Source organism: Tenrec ecaudatus, chromosome 13 (assembly GCF_050624435.1).
Source record: "Tenrec ecaudatus isolate mTenEca1 chromosome 13, mTenEca1.hap1, whole genome shotgun sequence".
NCBI lineage: Eukaryota > Metazoa > Chordata > Mammalia > Afrosoricida > Tenrecidae > Tenrec > Tenrec ecaudatus.
In genome coordinates, this window is record NC_134542.1 from 104,637,929 (window position 1) to 104,659,376 (window position 21,448).

General features: G+C 40.3%; 1 protein-coding gene across 4 annotated transcripts in view; it reads right to left on the reverse strand.

Moving 5' to 3' along the window:
* Positions 1-21,448, reverse strand: part of SAP130 (Sin3A associated protein 130) — an 82,732-nt gene that overhangs the window by 20,243 nt on the left and 41,041 nt on the right. Inside the window, exons 14-15 of one of the 4 annotated variants that reach the window (XM_075529972.1) lie at positions 20,657-20,831; positions 10,498-10,602 (exon numbers count right to left, since the gene is read on the reverse strand). In XM_075529972.1, coding sequence (XP_075386087.1) covers positions 10,498-10,602; positions 20,657-20,831 — 280 coding nt within the window. Of the gene's footprint in view, positions 1-10,497; positions 10,603-20,656; positions 20,835-21,448 lie in introns of all 4 variants that reach the window. The other 3 variants (XM_075529971.1, XM_075529974.1, XM_075529973.1) reach the window with 3 other exon arrangements.

The following is a 21,448-nucleotide window of genomic DNA, read 5'->3' on the forward strand; positions in this document are numbered from 1 at the left end:
CAAGCCTACCCTGAGATTATTTTTTAATTAATAGCAATCTCCATAAAATATAGGATACTACCAGAGACTGGTGCCCTCAAAAAACCATCAGTATGATCTAAAATTGTCTGTGGTGATGAATGGACAACTCTTCTTAATATGATTGAACTACTGAATTGTATGTTAATTATATGCCAATTAAAATCATTAGTATGAGACCAAATGACTAACAACTATTCAATGCCAAAGATGAGAAGATAAGCAGGGAAACAACATTATTAGAAAGGAAACAATTTGACTACAATGAAAGTGAATGTTAACATATTGCAATATGCAACTACTGTCACTAAAAAAAATTTCTGTGAAAATGGTCAAATACACTGGGCCTCTACTCAAGTACTCCCTCAATACAAGAACACTTTCTTCTATTTAATTGGAATTCCATGATGATGCTCACCCTCCCAACACAACCGCTGAAGACAAAGCGGGTGAATAAGCAAATGTGGCGAAGAAAGCTGATGGTGCCCGGCTATCAAAAGAGAAAGTGTCTGGGGTCTTAAAGGCTTGAAGATAAACAAGCGGCCATCTAGCTCAGAAGTAACAAAGCCCACATGGAAGAACACATCACCCTGTGTGATCATGAGGTGCCGAAGGGATCAGTTATCAGGCACCAAAGAACAAAAAATCGTATCAGTGGGTGCACACCTCCATGATAAAATCGCTGAGGACAAATGGGTGCATAAGCAAATGTGGAGAAGAAAGCTGATGGTGCCCGGCTATCAAAAGAGATAGTGTCTGGGGTCTTAAAGGCTTGAAGGTAAACAAGTGGTCATCTAGCTCAGAAGCAATAAAGCCCACATGGAAGAAGCACACCAGCCCGTGTGATCACGAGGTGTCGAAGGGATCAGGTATAAGGCATCATCAGAACAAAAAAATCTTACCCTAGTGAATGAAGGGGAAGTGCAGAGTAGAGACCCAAAGCCCATTTGTCGGCCACTGGAGATCCCCTTGCAGAGGGGTCTAGGGAAGGAGATGAGTCAGTCAGGGTGCAATGTAGCACCGATGAAGAATACAGCTTTCCTCCAGTTCCTAAATGTTTCCCTCCCCTTCCTCCACCCCACCCCCCTCACTATCATGATCTGAATTCTACCTTGCAAGTCTGGCTAGACCAGAGGATGTACACTGGTGCAGATAGGAACTGGAAACACAGGGAATCCAGGGAGGATGAAACCTTCAGGACCAGGGGTGTGAGGGGCGATATTGGGAGGGTAGAAGGTGAGTGGGTTGGAAAGAGGGAACCGATTACAAGGATCTTCATGTGACCTCCTCCCTGGGGGATGGACAACAGAAAAGAGGGTGAAGGGAGATGTCAGAAAGGGCAAGATATGACAAAATAATAATTTATAAATTATCAAGGGCTCGGGCGCCTGCCCCGCAGGGGCCTGGGGTCTAAATAAATAAATAAATAAATAAATAATCAAGGGCTCATGAGGGAGGAGGAGCGGGAAAAGAAAAAGAGGACCTGATGCCAAAGGCTTAAGTGGAGAGCAAATGCTTTGAAAATGATGAAGGCAATGAATGTACAGATGTGCTTTACACAATTTATGTATGAATTGTAATAAGAATTGTATGAACTCCTAATAAAACGTTTACAAAAAGAAAAAAGAAAATGGTCAAATAAGAGCCAGACTTGCTATGTAAATTTTCACCAAAATTTCAGTAAAATATTATTTACAAAGAAAAACATGAAATAGAATACACAAAGATTGATATTTTAAGCAGCAATTGACTGGTATTGGTCATTTTGAATAAGACATTCATATCAGACAGCTCACTGTCTGCCTAACAAACTGAAGAGAAATGGAGTTATGAAGCTGTCAGGGACAGGTTAAAACGCATATGCCTAAAAAGGAGGACCAGATACAGCAACTACTATTAAATTTACACACTAACTGCTGATGTTACACATGACGATACTGAAGATTTATCAACTTCTGTAGCCTAAAATTTATCACACACACAATCAAGATGCAATGATAAATACTGATAACAGCAGGCATATATTGGAAACTAAGACCAGCACTTGGAAAATATGGGCCTGGTGACAGACACCATACTAAAGACTGACAGAATTTTGTAAAAACAACACAACACTCATTAAAAATACCTTTGTAAAAAATAACAAACTGCAACTATATATGTGGACCTCCCTGAGTGGAATACACAGGAATAAAATTGACTACATCTATGAAAAAAAGAGATACTGAAGAAGCTTAATATAATCAATAGAACAAGGTCAGGAGCCAAGTGTGGAACAGACTATCAACTTCTGACACCGACCCATCAGTTCAAGACTCACTCCAGGACAGTGGGAGGGTGACTTTGAATATGTCCTACCTGAATTCAGAGACCATCTTAAGAACAGATCTGATGCACTGAACATGAATAACATTGCGGGCCAACATCAAAGCCATCAATCATGAAGTAAACAAAAAGGGGAGGGGAGAAAGCAAAGACTAAAATGAGTATCAGAATAGAAGTGAAGAGAAGAATTGGTGAAATAAAATGAACTAATCAGAGAGGCTGTATAACAAAGTATTTCAATGAAATGTGTAAAGACCTAGAATTTGAAAATAAAAAAGGTAAAACATGCTTAGAATTCCTCAAGCTGAGCAAACTAAAGAAAATATAAATGCCTTGAGTTGCAATACTGAAAGTTCCTATAGGCAGATAATTGAACTATGCTCCATACATAATGGGAAAACGAGAAAAAGTCCCCATGCCAAAAATAACTTGACCTTCAACTGTTTTAGGAGGAAGAAGTCCAAGCTGCGTTGAAGGCATTGGCAACACAGAAGGCTCCCGAAATTGAAGGACTACTAATCAATGTTTCCGCAAACGTATACAACACAGGAAGCACTGTAAATGCAACTGTAATAACTGTAAGTTCAATGACAAAGTGACCCACTTGTGGGTCTATCAAAAGCTGTTACAAATTGAATTGTGTCTACTCCTCATCCCTAAATATATACTGTATATCCTAAAATACAGATGTAATCTCATTTGGGGATAGTTTCGTGGTAAATGAGACTATCAGTTACGGCAATAGTGAAGAATACTGAAAGACCATGGACTGCCAAAAGAACAAACAAATCTGTCTTAGAAAAAAATACACCCAGAATATTCTTAAGAAGCACGATTGGTAAGATGATGTCTCACAAACATTGGACATGTCATCAGGAGAGACGAGTTCCTGAAGAAGGATGTCACATTTGATTAAAACAGAAAGCCAAACCAAACTCACTGTCATCTAGTTAATTCTGACTCATATAGACTCTGTAGGACAGGCTACAACTTCTCCTGTGAAATCCCAGGACAGGTAATTCTTAAAAAAAATTCATTTTATTAGGGGCTCACACAACTCTTAACATAATCCATACACACATCAATGCATTGCCCTCATCATTCTCAAAATATATGCTCTCCACGTAAGCCCCTGGCAACAGCTCATTTCCCCCCCCTCTCATGAACCCTGATAATTTATAAATTATTATTATTTTGTCATATCTTTCACTGTCCGGTGTCTCCCTTCACCTACTTTTCTGTTGTCTGTCCCCCAGGAAGGAGGTGATATGTAGATCCTTGTAATCAGTTCCTCTTTCTGGTACCACCACTCTCACCACTGGCAGGACAGGAATTCTTATGGGAGTAAAAAGCCCCATCTTTCTCAGGAGTAGATGGTTGTTTTTAACTGCTGATCTAGTCATTAGCAGCCCAAGCTGTAGCCACTACGCAACCAGGGCTCCATGGTAAAGTGAGGGGCATTGAACAGGAGGAAAACTCTCGACAAACCAGACTGACACCGAGCCTGCAACAGTGAGCTCAAACATAAGAACAATTATGGGATGCCTCAGGACGCAGCCGAGTTTCATTCTGTTGAACATAGGGTTGTTATGAGTTGGAATCAACTCGAGGACACCTAACAATATTTGTCCAAAATGTTTCAGACGGAATCACCTTGGAGATATAGAAGACGGAAGAGTAGGCACAGAGGGGTGTAAGCACTGATTTTAGGTGGATAGCATGACAACAAACATCACAGCAGTAATTAATGTAATTAAAAGTTAATGAAAAGTACACACCAAAGTGGCTGACATGGTCATTTGTTATATATATTTCACTATAAGAAAAAAAAAGAAGAAACTATCAAACAGTGTTTGTTGAGTCTGTTCCAATTCACAGCGAACCTATGTACAACAGAGAGCAACACTGCTCAGTCCAGCACCACCTTACAACTGTCATTATTTTGGGGACCTTTGTGATAGCCACCGTGTCAATCCATCTCCTTTGAAGGTCTTCCCCTTTTTTGCTGATGCCCTCCTACACCAAGTTAGATGTCCTTTTTCAGGGACTACTGTCTCCAGATGAAATGTCTTAATTACGTGAGACAGTCTTGCCATCCCCACTTCAGTGGAATACTCTGGCTGTTCTTCTTCTAAGATAGATCTATTAGTGCTTGTGGCAGTCAATGCTAGGTTCAATATTCTTTGCTAAGACCATAATCCAATATGTGAATTCTTCTCCAGTCTTATTTACTGTCCAATTTTCACATGCATATGAGGCAATGAAAAATGCCATGGGTGGTGGTCCTTTTGAGGTCTCAAAGCAACGCTCTATAAAGAGGTCTTTAGTGATGTTCTTTAGAAGTGCTTTTAAAAGCTCATAGAGTGGTGCTCTTTAAATGAGTCTTGTGCAGCAGGTTTCCCCAAAGCCATACCCCTTGTGATTTCTTAACTTTGGTCTCCATGAGCAATGACTGTGGATCATTCTAAGAATTTTTGTTTTCCGTACATCGAGCTGCCATCCATTCTGAAACCTGCAGTCTTTTATCTTGTAAGTGCTTCCATTCCTCCCGGACTTCCTCCAATCCTGTTGGCATGTGCTTCTTCATGTAGTCTAGCTTCTCAGAGTATATGCTCAACACACAGATTTTAGATAAAAAACTCCAGTTAAAGGCAGAGATTGTCAGAATGGATAAAGAAACATAATCCAAGTATATACTTTAGGAGATATACTTAAGAATAAAAAATATAAAAGGTTGAATGTAGAAGATTAAGACATGTATCATGCAATCTAACTTAAAAGAGAGCTGGAGTGGCTATACTAACACCACACACAAAAATTAAGAAAATAAAAAAAAAAGAAAATAATTATTATCAGATGCAAACAGGACATTTTATGACATTAAAAAATGGTATATATTGATATAGCAATAGAGACTCAAAATTAATGAAGTAAAACCTGAAATAATTGGAGAAATAAAAAATAGTTGGAGATATGAAACCCCATTCTCAATAACAGTTGTAACAATTAAACATAAGTGATCTTTCAAGAATGGAACAATACAGGTGTACCTTGGGCTATTGCAGGTTTCTTTACAGACCATCACAATAAAGTGAGTATCACAATAAATTGAGTCACATAATTATTTTGGCTTCACAGTGTATACAAAAGTTGTCTTTACATTATGCTGTTGAGGCTATGTACATCAAGTAGGTTCCAACTCTACATAAACCAGAATGAAATATTGTCTAGTCCTGTGTGTTCCTCACAATTGTTCTTATGTTTGAGCCAATTGTGTTTTATTATAAATTGAGAATTAATACATATATATTATTCTATAGTTGAATCATGTCAAGCAGAATTATATAATTGCTACCAGTTTCCAAACATTCTTTTTCTTCCTGGACTCCTTAACATGGTCTCCCTTTCACCACCCCCAGAAAACCTTATTCTACTTGCAGTCCCTATAGATTCATCAATCCTGGGTTTCACATATCAAAACACAGATAAACATGTAACACTACTTCAAGCTGATGACCTCCAATGACCTAACACCTTTGAGATATAACCTAATATGAAACAGAACAAAAATACAGAGAATGTTGAAAACCAAATTAGGTCCAGCATGCATCAGCAGAGAGATCAACTGACAAGTTTTTACTGTTCAAGTCACATTTATGCTTTCGATCTTCTATCCTAGCTCATGTTGCAGCCACTGTGTCAACTCGTCTTGCAGAGGGCCTTCCTCTTTTTACGGCCCCTCACTTTACCAAGCATGATATCTTCTCCAGGGACTGGTCTCTCTTAATAACACGCCCAAAGAACACACGATGAAATCTTACCATCCTTGCTTCTAGAGAGCATTCAGGCTGTACTTCCAGGACAGATTTGTTTGTTTGTTTTTGGTAGTCCATGGTACTTGCAATATTTTCCCCCAGCACCCTAATTCAGGTACACAGATTCTTCTTTAGCCTTCCTTACTCAATGACCACCTTTCACATACATACGACGTGAATGAAAATACTATGGCTTGGGTCAGGGGCACCTTAGCCCTAAAAGTCACAAACTTGTTTTTTTTTCACACTTCAAAGAGTCCCTGTGCTGCAGATTTACCCAATTCAAGAGATCATTTGATTCTTCACTGTTGCTTCCATGAGCATAGGCTGTGGAACCCAAGGAAGAAGAAATGCTTTAACAATATCATTATGGGAAAGTTTGAAATATTGTGAGCATTACCAAAATGTAACAGTGACAGAACGTGAACACAAGCTGTGGGAAAAAGGGCATGAGTTGCTCAATGTTGGGTTGCCACAAACCTTCAATTGATAAGAAATGCAGTATCTGCAAAGCATAACAAAATGAAGCATAATAAAAGAATATATGCCTGTATTATACACAAACAACAAAGCAGACATCAACAGATCATTCCATTTAACCACAGCAGAAGATACGCTCTTCTTAAATGCCCACGGAACATTTCATTTTCTTTTATAAAAATATTTAAACAGAAAGTAAGTTTATTGAAGGGGACTACTTTGGAAAAGAAGTCTAAAAGGCGCTTAGCTTTCGAAACATTTCCCATATCTGATCACCTGTAGGTTACAAAACTAGCCTGAATAAATTTAAAGTGGACTAAAAGAACACAAAGTATATTCTCTGATGAAATGAATATTAGAAATCTGTAAATTACATCCAGGAAATTAAAAGATATATGGAATTAAAGAACACTAAATAACAAATGTAACACAGGAAAAGGGAAACTAGATCAAACTTTGCGATGAAAGAAATGAAGCCAATATACCAGTGTTACAAAAATTATTAAACAGAAGCTGTAGACCTATAAATACCTACATTAAAAAGAGAAATGATTAAAACTTAATCATCTCACCTGGTACTATATATAAGATTCTGAAGAAAATAAAACTAATTTCAAAACAAGAAGGAAGAAAAGACTAGCATGGAGGAACACAAAATAGAAAACAGAAAAACAATAGCAAAAACCAATAGCACCAATATTTGGATCTTTAATATATGACTGAAATTGATAAACCTTTAGCTAGACTGGCCAGATAAATAGAAGGCTAAAAATACCAAAAGCAGAACAAGAGTATAGACCATTATCATTCACATAGCCTCAACATTAAAAAAAAAACCTCCACAAAATTTTCATAATAGAATGAAGCTATATGTAAAAATGATACACATTACACAACAAAGTGAGATTTACCCTTGAAATGCAGTTAATGTAATGAAGTCATACTGAAATAGGGTGTATTCTAATCCGTCCCGAGTTGGGTTTTACAAAGATATGGACATGAGAAGAGCGTTTTACACAGAGGGAGAGGAGCACGTGAAAGTCCACCTGCAAGTCAAGGAATGCAGGAAACACCTGGGGCTGCCAGCAGCTGAGGAACAAGGAAGACCCTTTCCCTAGAGCTGACAGCCAGCAAAGCCCTGCCGACATGCAAAATTTGGCTTTTTAGCATGCAGAAATGTAGAAAAGTAAACTGTACTCTATTGCTGCCCACTTAGTTGTATTTAGTTATGGCAGCCCTAGGAAACTGAGACAGGATCCAAACTTAGAAACTGCCATATTACAATTCACTAAGATGCTTTTTCTGTACTGTAAGCTAAATGACAAGAAGGCAAACACTGTTCCGGTTAATTTTTGGATGAGCTTTGCATGGGTTCAGCGTGCTTCCTAATTTTTATAGTTGTGCACTAATGTGCAAAATGTGGAGTGCACGTACTCTTACATCAAAGCCTTCTCTTTTGCCTGATACATTCTGGTATCAGGGAAGATAATGGCTCAGTCTTGTAGCCTGTACAAAACTCCACTCAGAGAAGCCTTTCTGTTTGTGCACTGCATCATCAACTGGTCCTCTCCCCATTGTAGAGTCTTATCTTAGTTTCTTTGGGATGCTGTAATAGAACTATCACAAGTGGGTTGCTTTTAAAGAAGGGACCTTTCTTTTCTCACAGTTCAGAGGTTAGAAAGTCCAAAATTCAGGGCGTCAGCTAGACAGGAGGGCTCTGCAGGCTCTGAGGGAAGGCCCTTCCTTGACTCAGAAACACAGGAAGACAGCCAAGGAACCACGGAACATGAGGGCTGAAGAAGCTGAGTCAAAGATTTTCCCTAGTCCATCCTGGGTTATAGGAGTCCTTTTGGCAGATTGGTTGCAGGTTGGGCTACTAACTGGGAGGTCAGTAGTTCAAAGCTATCAGCTGCTCAGCAGGAAGATGAAACTTTTCTAGTCCCATAAAGAGTTGCAGTCTCAGAAAACCCACAGGGGCAGTCTTCCCTGTCCTCTAGGGTCATCCTAAGTTGGAATCCCAGGATGACTGAGTTCCGCACACCCCCCACTTGTGTCTACTTGCTTTTTATTTTGTGATTACGTTTAGGATACACTCTATATTGTAATGGACCTATTAGCACACTTAAGAAAACTTTATTCCTAATTGAGAAGTTATGACAGATATGGAGATCACATTGACAGCTAAAGAGATCTTTACTATAATATGTATTTTGGGTGGTTGGGAGTGACCCAAGGGCAAGGTAACTGAGAGGAATTACTGAAACCAGAATGAAGGTTGAACATGGTAGTGGGACAGGAGGAAAGAGTAAGGAAATAGAGGAAAGGAGTAGGAGGCAAAGGGCATACACAGAAGCCTAAATACAGACATGTACATATGTAAATATATTTGATTATGGAGGAACAAACCTATGTGCATATATTTATAGGTTCACTAGTAGGGTAGCAGGTGGACATTGGGCCTCCTCGCGTGCATTCCCTCAATACAATAGCACCTTGCTCAGCTGAACAGTCATTCCGTGATACCCACCTTCCTGACATGATCGCTGAAGATAGACGTGTGCATAAGCAAATGTGGTGTAGAAAGCTGATGGGGCCCGGCTATCAAAAGATATAGCGTTTGGGGTCTTAAATGCTTGAAGGCAAATAAGCAGCCATCTAGATCGGAAGCAACAAAGCCCACAGAGAAGAAGCACACAAGCCTGTGTGAACATGAGGTGTTGAAGGGATCAGGTAGCAGACACCAAAGAACAAAACATCATGTGTGATCACCTTCCCCACATAAACGCTGAAGACGAATGTGTGCATAAGTAAGTGTGGGGAAGAAGGCTGATGGTCTCCGGCTATCGAGAGATACAGCGTCTGGGGTCTTAAAGGCTTGAAAGTAAACAAGCGGCCATCTAGTCCAGAAGCAACAAAGCCCACAAGAAAGCAGCACACCAACATGTGTGATCATGAAGGGCTGAGGGGACCAGGTTTCAAGCACCAAAGGTGGGGGGGGGAATCATATCATCGTGAATGAGGGGAGTGCGTGATGGGGACCTAATGCCCATCTGTAGACAACTGGACATCCCTTGCAGAGGGGTAGTGGGGAGATGAGTCACTCAGGGTTCAGTGTAGCAATAATGAAACTCACAACTTTCCTCTAGTTCTTAAACGCTTCCTCCCCCCAACTATCATGATCCCAATTCTACCTTGCAAACCTGGTTAGACCAGAGGATGCACAGTGGTACAAATGGGATCTGGAAACACAAGAAATCCAGGACTGATGAACCCCTCAGGACAATGGTGAGAGTGGCCACACCGGGAGGGAAGGAGGGGTAGAAAGGGGGAACCGATCACAAGGATCTACATATAACCTCCTCTCTGGGAGATGGGCAACAGAAAGGTTGGTGAAGGGAGACACCAGGCAGTGTTAAGATAAAATAATAATTTATAAACTATTAAGGGTCATGAGGGAGGGGGGAGAGGGGAAAAAGGAAAATGAGCTGATTCCAGGAACCCAAGAGGAAAGCGAATTTTGAGAATGATGAGGGCAACGAATGTTTAAGGGTGCTTTGCTCAATTGATGTGTGTATGGATTGTGATAAGAGTTGTATGAGCCCCAATAAAAAGATTTATTAATTAAAAAAAACTAAACAAAAACAAAACAAACAAACAAACAATTCATTCTGAGGCAGACGTTCTAAACTGGCTCATTTCATCCAGAGAGGTTAAGCAGCATACTAAAATCTCAGAGCTGGAAAACAGATTTTTAAAATGCTCAGGGGGAAATTATGTATGTGAACTATAAACTTATTGGAAAACCTCCCCAGTTATGTGCGCTTCAAAGCAACCACGACAGAATTCACATCCTCCTCACCCTGCAGGCCTAGGTGACCCAGACGTGCTCCGCATAGAGCTCTCCACTCTTGGACTGGCCACTTCAGGAGGCTGAGGAGGAATGAGTGTTTTCCGAACTGCCATTCTGAAAGAGACAGACATACTAGGAAATAGTTGTCTCAGGGAATTAGATGATAAGCAGACAAGACATTCATTTGCCAGGCATACATATGGCAAATAAAAGCACTAAATGTCTATACAATTTAAAAATGGATGTTTAACAACATAAAATCCAGAAAGTACTAGAAGTCTCTCAACAAAATACAGATGATCTCTTCTTACTTCCCATCTAGTAAGCAACCATCTGTGACTCTCAGCTGCTGCTTCTAGCAGGCCACATTGCCTTCTTAATTAATATAACGCATTTACTGCTAGTTTTTGATTACTCAATATATGACATCATGATCGCTTACGGTAGATGAGGATTATGCTACCCCTCCCCTTTGCCTCCCTCTCCCACCATCCCATACAGTTATATACAATTCAAATATTGATACTGTGCTCATTGTAATCATCACATCGATGCATATTGGGCTTAACCCTGGATTCCCAGCAGCAACAAGTTTATCAAAGGAAGGGGTTAGTGACCAACTGCTGTTGTTGCCACTGAGCTGATTCTAACGGATTTTAACCCATGTGTATAGAGTACAAGGACTCCAGAGAATTTTCAAGGCAGTGACCTTCCACAAGCAGATCATTAGGCTTGTCTCCTGAGGGCTTTTGATTGGGTGTGAACCATCAACTCTTTGACTAGTCGTTTACGCCCCTAACAGTTTGTGCACCCAGGGACTCTGACAGCATGCCAGGAAGGAGCCAAGTACAGCCAGAACTGAGAACTAGCCTCTGAATTTAACCATGGAAGCACAGGCGACTCTGACATGTTTGTGGTTTTGATGAAGTCTCTGCCACACCACCCACAAGGCCACTGACTCATGGTGACCCTACAGGGCAGTGGTTCTCAACCTTCCTCATGCTGCGACCCTTTACTACAGTTCCTCATGTTGTGGTGACCCCCCCCAACCATAACATTATTTTTGTTTCATAACTGTAATTTTGCTACTGTTATGAATCGGCATGTAAACACGTGATATGCAGGATATATTTTCATTGTTACAAATTGAACATAATTAAAGCATAGTGATTAATCACAAAAACAATATGTAATTATAGATTGTGAAATATTTATTTCTAATTACAAATAAATGAAATTTTGCCTTGAAGCATGGTGTAGCACAGGTAACAGTCTTCACAGCGGTACTCGTGTGTGGGCGTATCTGCATGTGGGTGGACCCGCCTGGAGACAGAGGGGCAGTGTCTCAGTTCCTAAGACCATCGGAAATATGTGTTTTCCCGTGGTCTTAGAAGACGCCTGTGACAGGGTCGTTTGACCCCCAAAGGAGTCACGACCCACAGGATGGGAACTGCTGCTATAGGTAGAACAGGACAGGGCAGAATTACCTCTGTGGGTTCCCGAGAGTAGTGAGGGTAAATTCCAGACAAGAGTGGGGTTGAGCAAAAGTGACTAGAATTATACTATACCATTTTGCAACTCCTAATAATTAATTTGGTTATAACTTGGATCATTATGATCCATTTGGTTTTCAGAAATAGGCTTCCAGCATTTTCCTTCCTATTTTCTATGTCTGAAAGTGGTGCTGAAACTTGTTGGACATACTTTTGGACACCATGAACAACACCCAAGCCTCCCCTGAACCATCGATGGGCGGTGATGGTTGTTCATAAGGTGGTCTTATGCACAAGGCAAGAATTCTAGCACTCAACTATCCCTGCCCACTGTCTGCCCCACCACATCATGGGGATGGAGTAGGACTAGGGAGCATTTTGTTCTGAGTCACAGGCTCACTTTGCGTGCAGGGCCAATGCAACAGCAGCTATGCAGACACATCAAGGACTCTCTAACGCCTCAGAAAAAGGTGATCACAAATAAAATAAAATAAAATAAAATAAAATAAAAAAAGGTGATCACCAGGTAGTGTCTCCTGGTAAAAGACTAAACACCACCACCTTCCTGTTAAAAGAAAAAAGAAGGGAGGAGGAGGAAGCGGACTCTAATCAAACCTTCAGATTTAGCTACAAGTTATAAAAAATATGGCTGGCTGAAGTATATGCAAAACTACTACTGGAATTTGACTAATCAAATCCAGAGAGAGGCAAAAACTCTACATGACACAGATCAAGTTTCAATAATAAATATAGAAGACATCAATATATTAAAAAGTCATAGATGACTTATCAAATAATCAAATAAAATGTATAGAGGTTATCAAAGTCTATGTTGATTCAGATAAGTAGCTGACAATTGACACAACTATAAATTTAACAATGCTCGTTGATGACAATAAAGTGCTATGCATTTTTTAAAGTACGTATCTCTCAATGGACATATGCTGAAATAAATACTAACAGAGCAACATAAGCAAATTTACTTCAAAACAATAGTAAAACGGGGCAATTTAAGCATATATAAGCGATCTTCAAAAAGCTCATAGACAATACATATTATGAAAAAACTATGCATGGATTTAAACTCGTGGCATAAAAATTAAACTAGCTGTAACTTGGTAAAACATGTCTGACTTGGTTCTAGTTTGAGACATTAAAAAGCATAATAAAAGCATCATTTGGAAAGAGTCCCTATTAAAACAATTCTGCAAAAATTAAAACAAGAATAAGCATCAGATTTACGATGAAGCTTGGGTGGGAGAATGGTGAAATCACTGATGCTTTATGAAAAGGTTATGGACATACTCCCCCTCAAAATGAGCAGTTTACAAATGGATACTTGGTTTACAAAGGGATGAGACGATGCTGAAAAGGAAGCCCGCAGTGGCAGGCAATCCCCACATCAATTTGAGAAATAGTGTTCATGCCAAGTGACAAGGACAGATCAGCTGCACACAAGAGAAGAGTCTTCTATGGAGATTCTGAACAGGTAGGAACAAGATGCCGAAACATTTCTTGGAGGAATGTTTTAACAGGAGATAACATGGCTTGTCAAATATGATTCTGAGGACAAAGCGCAATCAAAGCAATTGTTACCAAGGGCTGCAAGTGGTCCAGTCAAAGCTAAAGCGAAGAACAAAAGTCATGGAAACAGCTTTCTGGGATGCTCAAGCCATTTTGCTTGTGGACTTTCGGAGGGGTAAAACAAGAATGTGTGCTTATTATGGGAGTGTTTTGGGAAGGCCAAACCATGGAGCTGAGGGAAGTCAGTTAATCACAAAAAAAATAATAAAAACAAAACACAGATATCATTTATCCTATAAGGATAAATACCACGATGAAGCCAGGTTTCTGCTCCCAGATCATGTAAAATAATCCTGTTTCCCAAATAACAAGGTAAAGAGCCTGCCTAACTTCCATTAACCATATGTCAACCATCCCCTCTACATGTACTTCTTAAAAAACCACTTCAACAGAGGAGACCACCTCAACTGGGGCAGAGTTTCAAGATGCGGGGAGAGGGAGACGGCTGCCATACAAAACTGAGCTAAAGCTACCCCAAATCAATAAACACTTCTACCAGAGTGACAAATGAACCTTACTGGAAATTCAAGTCAAGATGAGGGGAGACGGACATGCATGTCTTAGGAAAGGGATGAGGGAAAACCACTTACTATTTATATAGAACTGAAGGGGAGAATATGCTCAGTACTAGGGAAAAAATTAGACACTTTGGACCTAGTTTCTATGCAGCCCTCGGTGAGTCAGGCCCTATATAGACTACTGGGATAATAAACTGTTCTTCTGAAGTGCACAACATCCTTCACAGGCCACAACTAAAGGACTTGAAGTGGAACTCTCATTGAGGTGGAAAACTCACTAAGTGACGTGGGCTTTACCTCAAATTCACCTGTAAGCTGAAACTCCCTAGTGGGAGACGCAGACAACTGCTATTCCATGGTTAAAGAACTGGCAGCCCGTGGACTACAGTGGTTCCGATCTCTTGCCTTGAGGGTGCTAATTGCAAGGACAACCTGTTGGAAAGCACCAGCTGCTCCCAGGGGAAAAAGATGGGCTTTCCATTCCTGTAGAGTTACGTTCTCGGAAACTTACAGGGGCATGTCTATGTTTTCCTGCAGTGTCTCTGAGCTCACATTGACTTGGTGGCAGTGAGTTTTGCTTTATGATGTGCATTAATCTGGTACACATGGTTCTGCTTTGGTGAATGAGTGTTACTGAAAGCTTTGACCAACCCCATTGTCTGCATAGTGTCCAGTCATTTAAATGTTTAATTTGTACAAGCCAACAATTCACGCTTATATCCAGCCTATACTTGTATAATTTCCTTTTCTCATAGTGTTTTAAATTTTATCCCATTGGCTAAATAATGACATTATCAATACAATTGACTTATGCTCCATGGGGATGATTGATAATGATTTCTCTAAAGCGAACCAAAGACACATATAATCAAAGCCCCTAAAAAACCAAACAAATGGAAAAAAGCTCCACTGATGTGAGGGGAATAGTGCATTTGGAGTTCGTTCCATCAGGTCACACTGTTAATCAAGCTTGCTTTTTTTAAAAAAAAGCTTTCTATTTAAGGTTCTGAAAAGATTGTGTAACAGTGTGAGACAAAAAAGACCTGGTTTGTGGCAGAAAGAGGTCTGGTTTTGCCACCACAACAATGCACCTGCTCACGCAGCTATTTCAGTGTGCCAGTTGTTGGCCCCAAAGAGCAGCATGCCTCTCTTGCTCCACGCACCTTAGTTACGCGACCTCACTCCATGTGACTTATTTTTGTTTCTGTGAATGAAGAGGGACATGAAAGGACAGCGATTTGGCGACACAGAAGAAGTGAAGAAAAAAACAATGGAGGTGCTATTGGCCATCCAAAGAGATGAGTTTGAAAAATGTTTCCAAGAAGGGAATCACAGTTTTGACAAATGTATTAAGTGTAATGGAGGGAACTTGAAGGTGATAAGGTTGTTTTGTAAAAATATTTAAATATATAGTTTTGGAAAAAAATTTATGATTTTTATTGGGTACCCCCTCATATGAGTTTGAACTCACAATCAATTCTACACCTGATCTAAGAATAATTAGTTCTTATGACATGCCCCTGCTTGATGCTCACCCTCATGAAGAGATCACAGAAGATACATGGGTGCTAAATCAAAGTATGGTGAAGAAACCAGAGAGTGTCTGGCTATCAGAAAGAAAAGCACCTTGGGTCTTACATGTTTGTCTTAAAACAAGCAGCCATATAAGTGAGGATCAGCTAAGTCCACATGGAAGAAGCACACCAGCCTGTATGATCCAACGATTGTAGAGAATAAAATCCAAATGCAAAGGAGGAAATGGTAACAGAGGTTAAACTGTGAAATCTGGTTTTTAGAAGGTCATGGATGACAGGAAAAGCTCCAGATCCACCTTCAGGGTCCACATGTTGGAGTAAGCCTCTTGTGAAGTCCCTCTGACCACAGTCAAGGGATCTAAACAGCTTTGTGAGCAGCAGAAAGCACTGTAAAGTACACTAGGGCAGAAGCTGTTAAAATTGAACAACTTTTTCATTTGATTTCCCTTTGATTCAGTTAAAAGTTATTTCACTTAAAACAAAACAAAACAACTGCAAAGGGAAAATACACATGGATCACACCTCAGGTGAATCCTCTCTGACCACAGACCAGGGATGTGAACAGCCTTAAAGTGGATTACTGCAGATGAAGTTAGGTTAAAGCTTAACACCTTATTTGACCTAACCTTTGACTCATTTAAAATTTGTTCAAGTTTTCAGTGTTTTCTGCTTTCTTTTTGATTGAGGTTTAAACTTTACTATTTCGGTATGTGTTCCATATATAAAATCCAGGGTAGGTAAATCAAGAGACAGTAACTGAATTAATGGTTTCCTGGGAGAGGTTAGGGGAAAATGGGGAGCTAACAACTACTGAGTATAAGAAGAAATCTCAAACTGACTTTGGTGACGACTATATAACTCTTTTTAATAAGTGGGAACTACTGAATTGTATATGTGAATTACATGCCAGTAAAACTGTTAAAAAAGAAAAAAAAAAGTACTGGTGAGGATGAACCAGATCCTGTAAAAGTTGTAAATTAGGATAAAGACCAAACGAACACAGTTACTGCTGAGTTAATGCTGACTCGTGTGTGTTAGAGCAGAATGGCTTGGTAAGGTTTTCAAGGTTTGAACCACTGACCTTTTGGCTTGCAGCACATTGCTTGTTCGCACCAGCCAGGGACGCAATACAAATCAGTGTCTCCACTGTTAGTTGATTCTAACTCCTAGCGACCCTACAGGCCAGAGTAGAACTGCCCCATGTGATTTGTTGTTGATAGGTTCCGACCCATAGTGACTGTATGCACAACAGAACGAACCACTACCCAGTCCTGTGCCATCCTCACAACGGTTCCTATGCTTGCGCCCCGTATGAGTGATGATACTTTAAATCTTCATGGATGTACACTGTTATTCATTTCTCCCACTGAGATGCCAGAGGCTTGGAACTGCTGACCATTTGGTTAAAGAGGACATGCTTACAAATTAGTAATAACCACTTGGGAAACCTGTTTGCATTGTCCACTACTGAATATATGACCTTGCAAGTGAGTAACAGAAATGCCTTCATGTGTATATAAAAACAAAACATATGCAATTATATTTGGGGTGACATTATACTCAAGACTGGAAAAAAACACCCCAATATTCATTCGTAGCAATACGAAATATTTGCTAACTTCAGGATTTGCATTTGAAACTACCAGGTCCTCTGCAGTGGACAGGTGAAGCTTTGTATGGCCTTATAGCCAGCACTGGATGGCAATGAGTTTGAGTTGGGCAACATGCACAAATAAACTTTGATATGCTTATAAAATGCTATTTTATAGGAATAATTTATTATCAAATGTAAAAAAGGGGCTGAATCTCACAAAATGGATCAAATGAAGTCAAGAAACAAAGACCTCAAAAATGTGTACAATGTAATTCTAAAAACTTTGAACACAGGAGGCAAAGTAAACCTTTAAGATGGAAGGCCACAAATTTGGTTAGTTCCCTTCGGGGAAGGGGCTGGTTTCTGGTTTTGCCCTTTAGAGTGGACCCTATGTGGTGTGTATGGTTAAGTACTGCAAAATCAGCCAAAAGGACAGTAGTTCAAACCCACGCACAGGTACCTCAGAGGAGGGGCCTGTTATCTTCCCCCGCAAGGTAAGAGCTTTGGAAACCGTCTGGAGCAGCTCTCCTCTGCGTGCATGAGCTGGCGCAACCGGAGCTCAAGTAACCGAACGGAGACCAGCATAAGCACAGTGGCTGCACACCACGCTCACTTTCTATAATCCATTAGCTCATAAAATTGTGCACTTTTCTGTATTTTTAAGAAAATGCTGACAGTGAGATTGTAAGACCAGGAGAGAGCAAATAAAGGTAACTCCTTTACCTTCTTTGTAACTAAGAATAAGGACATGGGCTAGTACATGGTGGAGGAAAAGTGAGATCAATAGAAAACTTTGAAATGATCTATTTTGTTGTTGAGAAAATAGACAACATCTCATACATCATTCAACAGTTTTAATATATACGAGTTCGTGATGGTGATTACCTTCTCTGAGTTGTGAGCCATCCTGATCTTTCTTCTCTGAGTTGTTCCCCACCCACTAACATAATAAAAATTCACTACCCACAAGAGCTGGTGTTCAATCTTCTGAGCACCTACTGCTGATTTGATTTTCAATTTAGGGATATTCCCCCGTGCTCTCAAAATGTCCCTTTTGTATAGCACGACACTCCTGTTCCATGGATGCACGTCCCCTTTGGCCGTCTACAGCTATCACTGGTAGTTCAGGGCTGCAGGTTCAGTCTCCCTGCCCACTTTCCTCATCTTCCCAGGTGCTTTTCCTAGAATGCTAACTATTGCTTCTATCTTCACTGCTTAGAGCCCTCCACAGATCTGATTATCCTTCGTTGTGTGATCATGATTGGCAGGGAGGTACTTAAAAGCTGACTGGCAGCTCAACTTGTGGAGAAGGGCTTGTCTGGGGTGGCCAGAACGAGCCATATCTTTACGCTAAACAAAGCTAAAGTTACATTCATAGCATAGCACATAAGAGGTGAAGTTAAAAAGTATTGCTATGAAACCAGAGAAACTCTTTATTAAACAAGTATATACCAAGAGTCAATGCTGACTCATATGGACCCCCGTGTGGGTTTCTGAGACAGTAACTGTTTACAGGAGTAGAAAGCATTCACCATCTAGAGCTTTCTGAAGGCAATGTTTCTATCTCTTTAACCCTTCCTAAGAGAAAGATCTATCAGCATTATAACTTTGAATGAAAAAAAAATACTCAAACTTCTGAGCTGATCTCTCTGCCTTGAATGGAAACTATCTTCTTGGCAGTCACTGTTTTGATAGGACATTTTGAAAGGCACCCTAAAGAGCCTAAGACAAATGTACTTGTGAGAGAACTTATCTACAGCCTGGCACTGATTACAGACATGTTGAAATACATTTTATCTGGACTAAACCTGTGGAAACATAGGTTACCAGAAACCTAGTAGCAATGCATTTAAACTTATTCTCTACTTTCTTATGACCCATCGTGAAGTAAAATTCCTTAATATGATTCTTATGACCCACCAACCCTTTTGCAGTATATTGTAAATTTTAGCTTCTATATCTGTGGTTAATATCCCATTTTGGAGGGAATTGTCTGTTAAGTTAATGAACAGGATAAGATAGAAGCCATTCTGAGTGTCTACCATATGAGAGAATGTGAACCAAGTCACCTCCCTTTGTTTCTGTAGGGATGGCACAGGATCAGGCACCTAACAGCAACACGGTTGGCTGAGAGGCAGAAACCACACCTCCACTAAAGCCATTCCTCCCTCTGTGCACAGGAGAGCCACTGTGGAAGCAGAGAAAGCATTCCCAGGACTATGAAGAAGAGCCACTAGCATACCAAATTCGAAATCTCTGTCGCAAGAGGTCGAGGCTGAGACCAGAGGCACCAGAGGCTGCAGCATGGAGACCGTGGGACGATGGAGAGGAACAGGACTGAGCAGGACGGAGGGTGGCGGCATGTCTGAGCTCTGCTTTTTGGCAGGCAGCTTTGGGTTAGTGCGGAGTTGGATTCTCTTGCCTTGTGAAACCAGAGGAGGTCAGAAGTGGCCTCATTTTCTCCCCCACCAATCCAAAGGCTTATAAAATGACTACTAAATATGAGTCTTATTACATTAAGTAATTGCTTACAATGCATGCTAGATGACAAGAAACAAATATATGTCAATGTAATCTACTTAGATAAGCCTGAAGAATTAACTATGAGGAGAATCAAAAACGTTTGTGAAAAATGGAATGAAAAGATAATGAATTTTTTTCCATAAAAATCTGAAGTATCAATTTTTGAATTTTCTAAAATTAAACTCACAGAACTGTAATCCCTAAAGTAATAGAGGTATAAAACCCATAGAACCAATTCTTACTCATAGTGACTGTACAATAAACTCAAAACCAAACTAACTGCCAACAAGTCGATTCTGATTCATAGCAACCCTATAGAACAGAACAGAATTGCCCCTTTGGGTTTCAGAACCTTTAATCTCTATAGGAGTAGAGAGCCTCATGTTTTCCCTGAGCAGCTGGTGGGTTTTAATTGGTGACCTTCTAGTTAGAAGTTCAACGTATAACCTACTGCATCACCAGAGCTCCTTGCCCATGCAATAAATGCCTATAAATTGGCACTCAACTGACTCATGAATTCTTAAAACTATCTACTTCGTACTTGGCCAGGTTCAACTGAACAAATCTGTGGTTAAGGTTATTTTCAAAGAAATTAAAAATGCCAAAGGAGATGAGAAACTTCACTACCAGCTTTGAAGAGTTCCGGGGTGGCATTGCTATGCACTAAATTACTAGTGAAAAGACTGATGGATCACATTCTTCCATGGGAGCATTGCAAGTGTGGTCTAGCAGTTTGTTTCCCAAAGATCACATACTTGAAGACCTAATGGAGCAGTTTTACTCTGCACACATGGGGTTGCCATCGGTGGAATCAACTTGATTGGTAACTAGCAACACCAATCAGCGATGAATGCACATCCACAGTCTAGACCAATAATATCAGAAACAGGGATGTTAGTTGGCAGTACTGCAAGTACTCACCCATCTGTGGCAGGTTTCTTCCGAAGTATACTTGGCCGGGGTGATGAGCCCTGGGCTGGAGCACTGGTGCTGGCACTCTGGCTATGGGTCTGCACCACGGTGGTGGCTGCCGGAGCAGCACTGAATGCATTGCTAATGGGGTTGGCTACAATTGTGGCTCCATCTGCCAACACCACTGCTGAAGACAGGAGCAAGACGAGAACAATGAAGACAGGGAAATGGAAGGAATATTCCTGTCACCAAGACATACACGCAAAGGATTACAGAGGGGGCATTAGAGGAACCATGTTAATCCTTCCCCGTTTCAACAAGGCTAAGAATGGGAGCACAGTGTTCATCTGTCTAAAAGCAGAAGGCAAAGTAGGGGGTTACCATTTCTACCGATGCAAGATCATAACTATTCATTTTCTTTGCCTGGTATCAAAGTCACTAATATAAATGAATGAATAAAGTACAAAGAATAAACAGTATTCACTTTCACTCTACATAGTGCTTACTGCTTTTCATTTATATAAATTTTCACAGGAATTGGGAGAACGATGGGGCTTTCTACTCCTGTAAATAGTTATAGTCCCAGAAACTGACAGGAACAATTCTAACCTGCCTTAGAGGGTCATCATGGGTTAGCATTTGACTTCATGGCAGTGAGTTTGGTTTTTTGTTTTAAAATTATTATTCTGATTTTAGAAATGACAGATGTGACACAAATAGGTCATCATGCTCCAAACAGTATATTTAAGAAACGTGATCCCGCATTTTGTAACACTACTCATCTTCAGTCTCTGACACAGG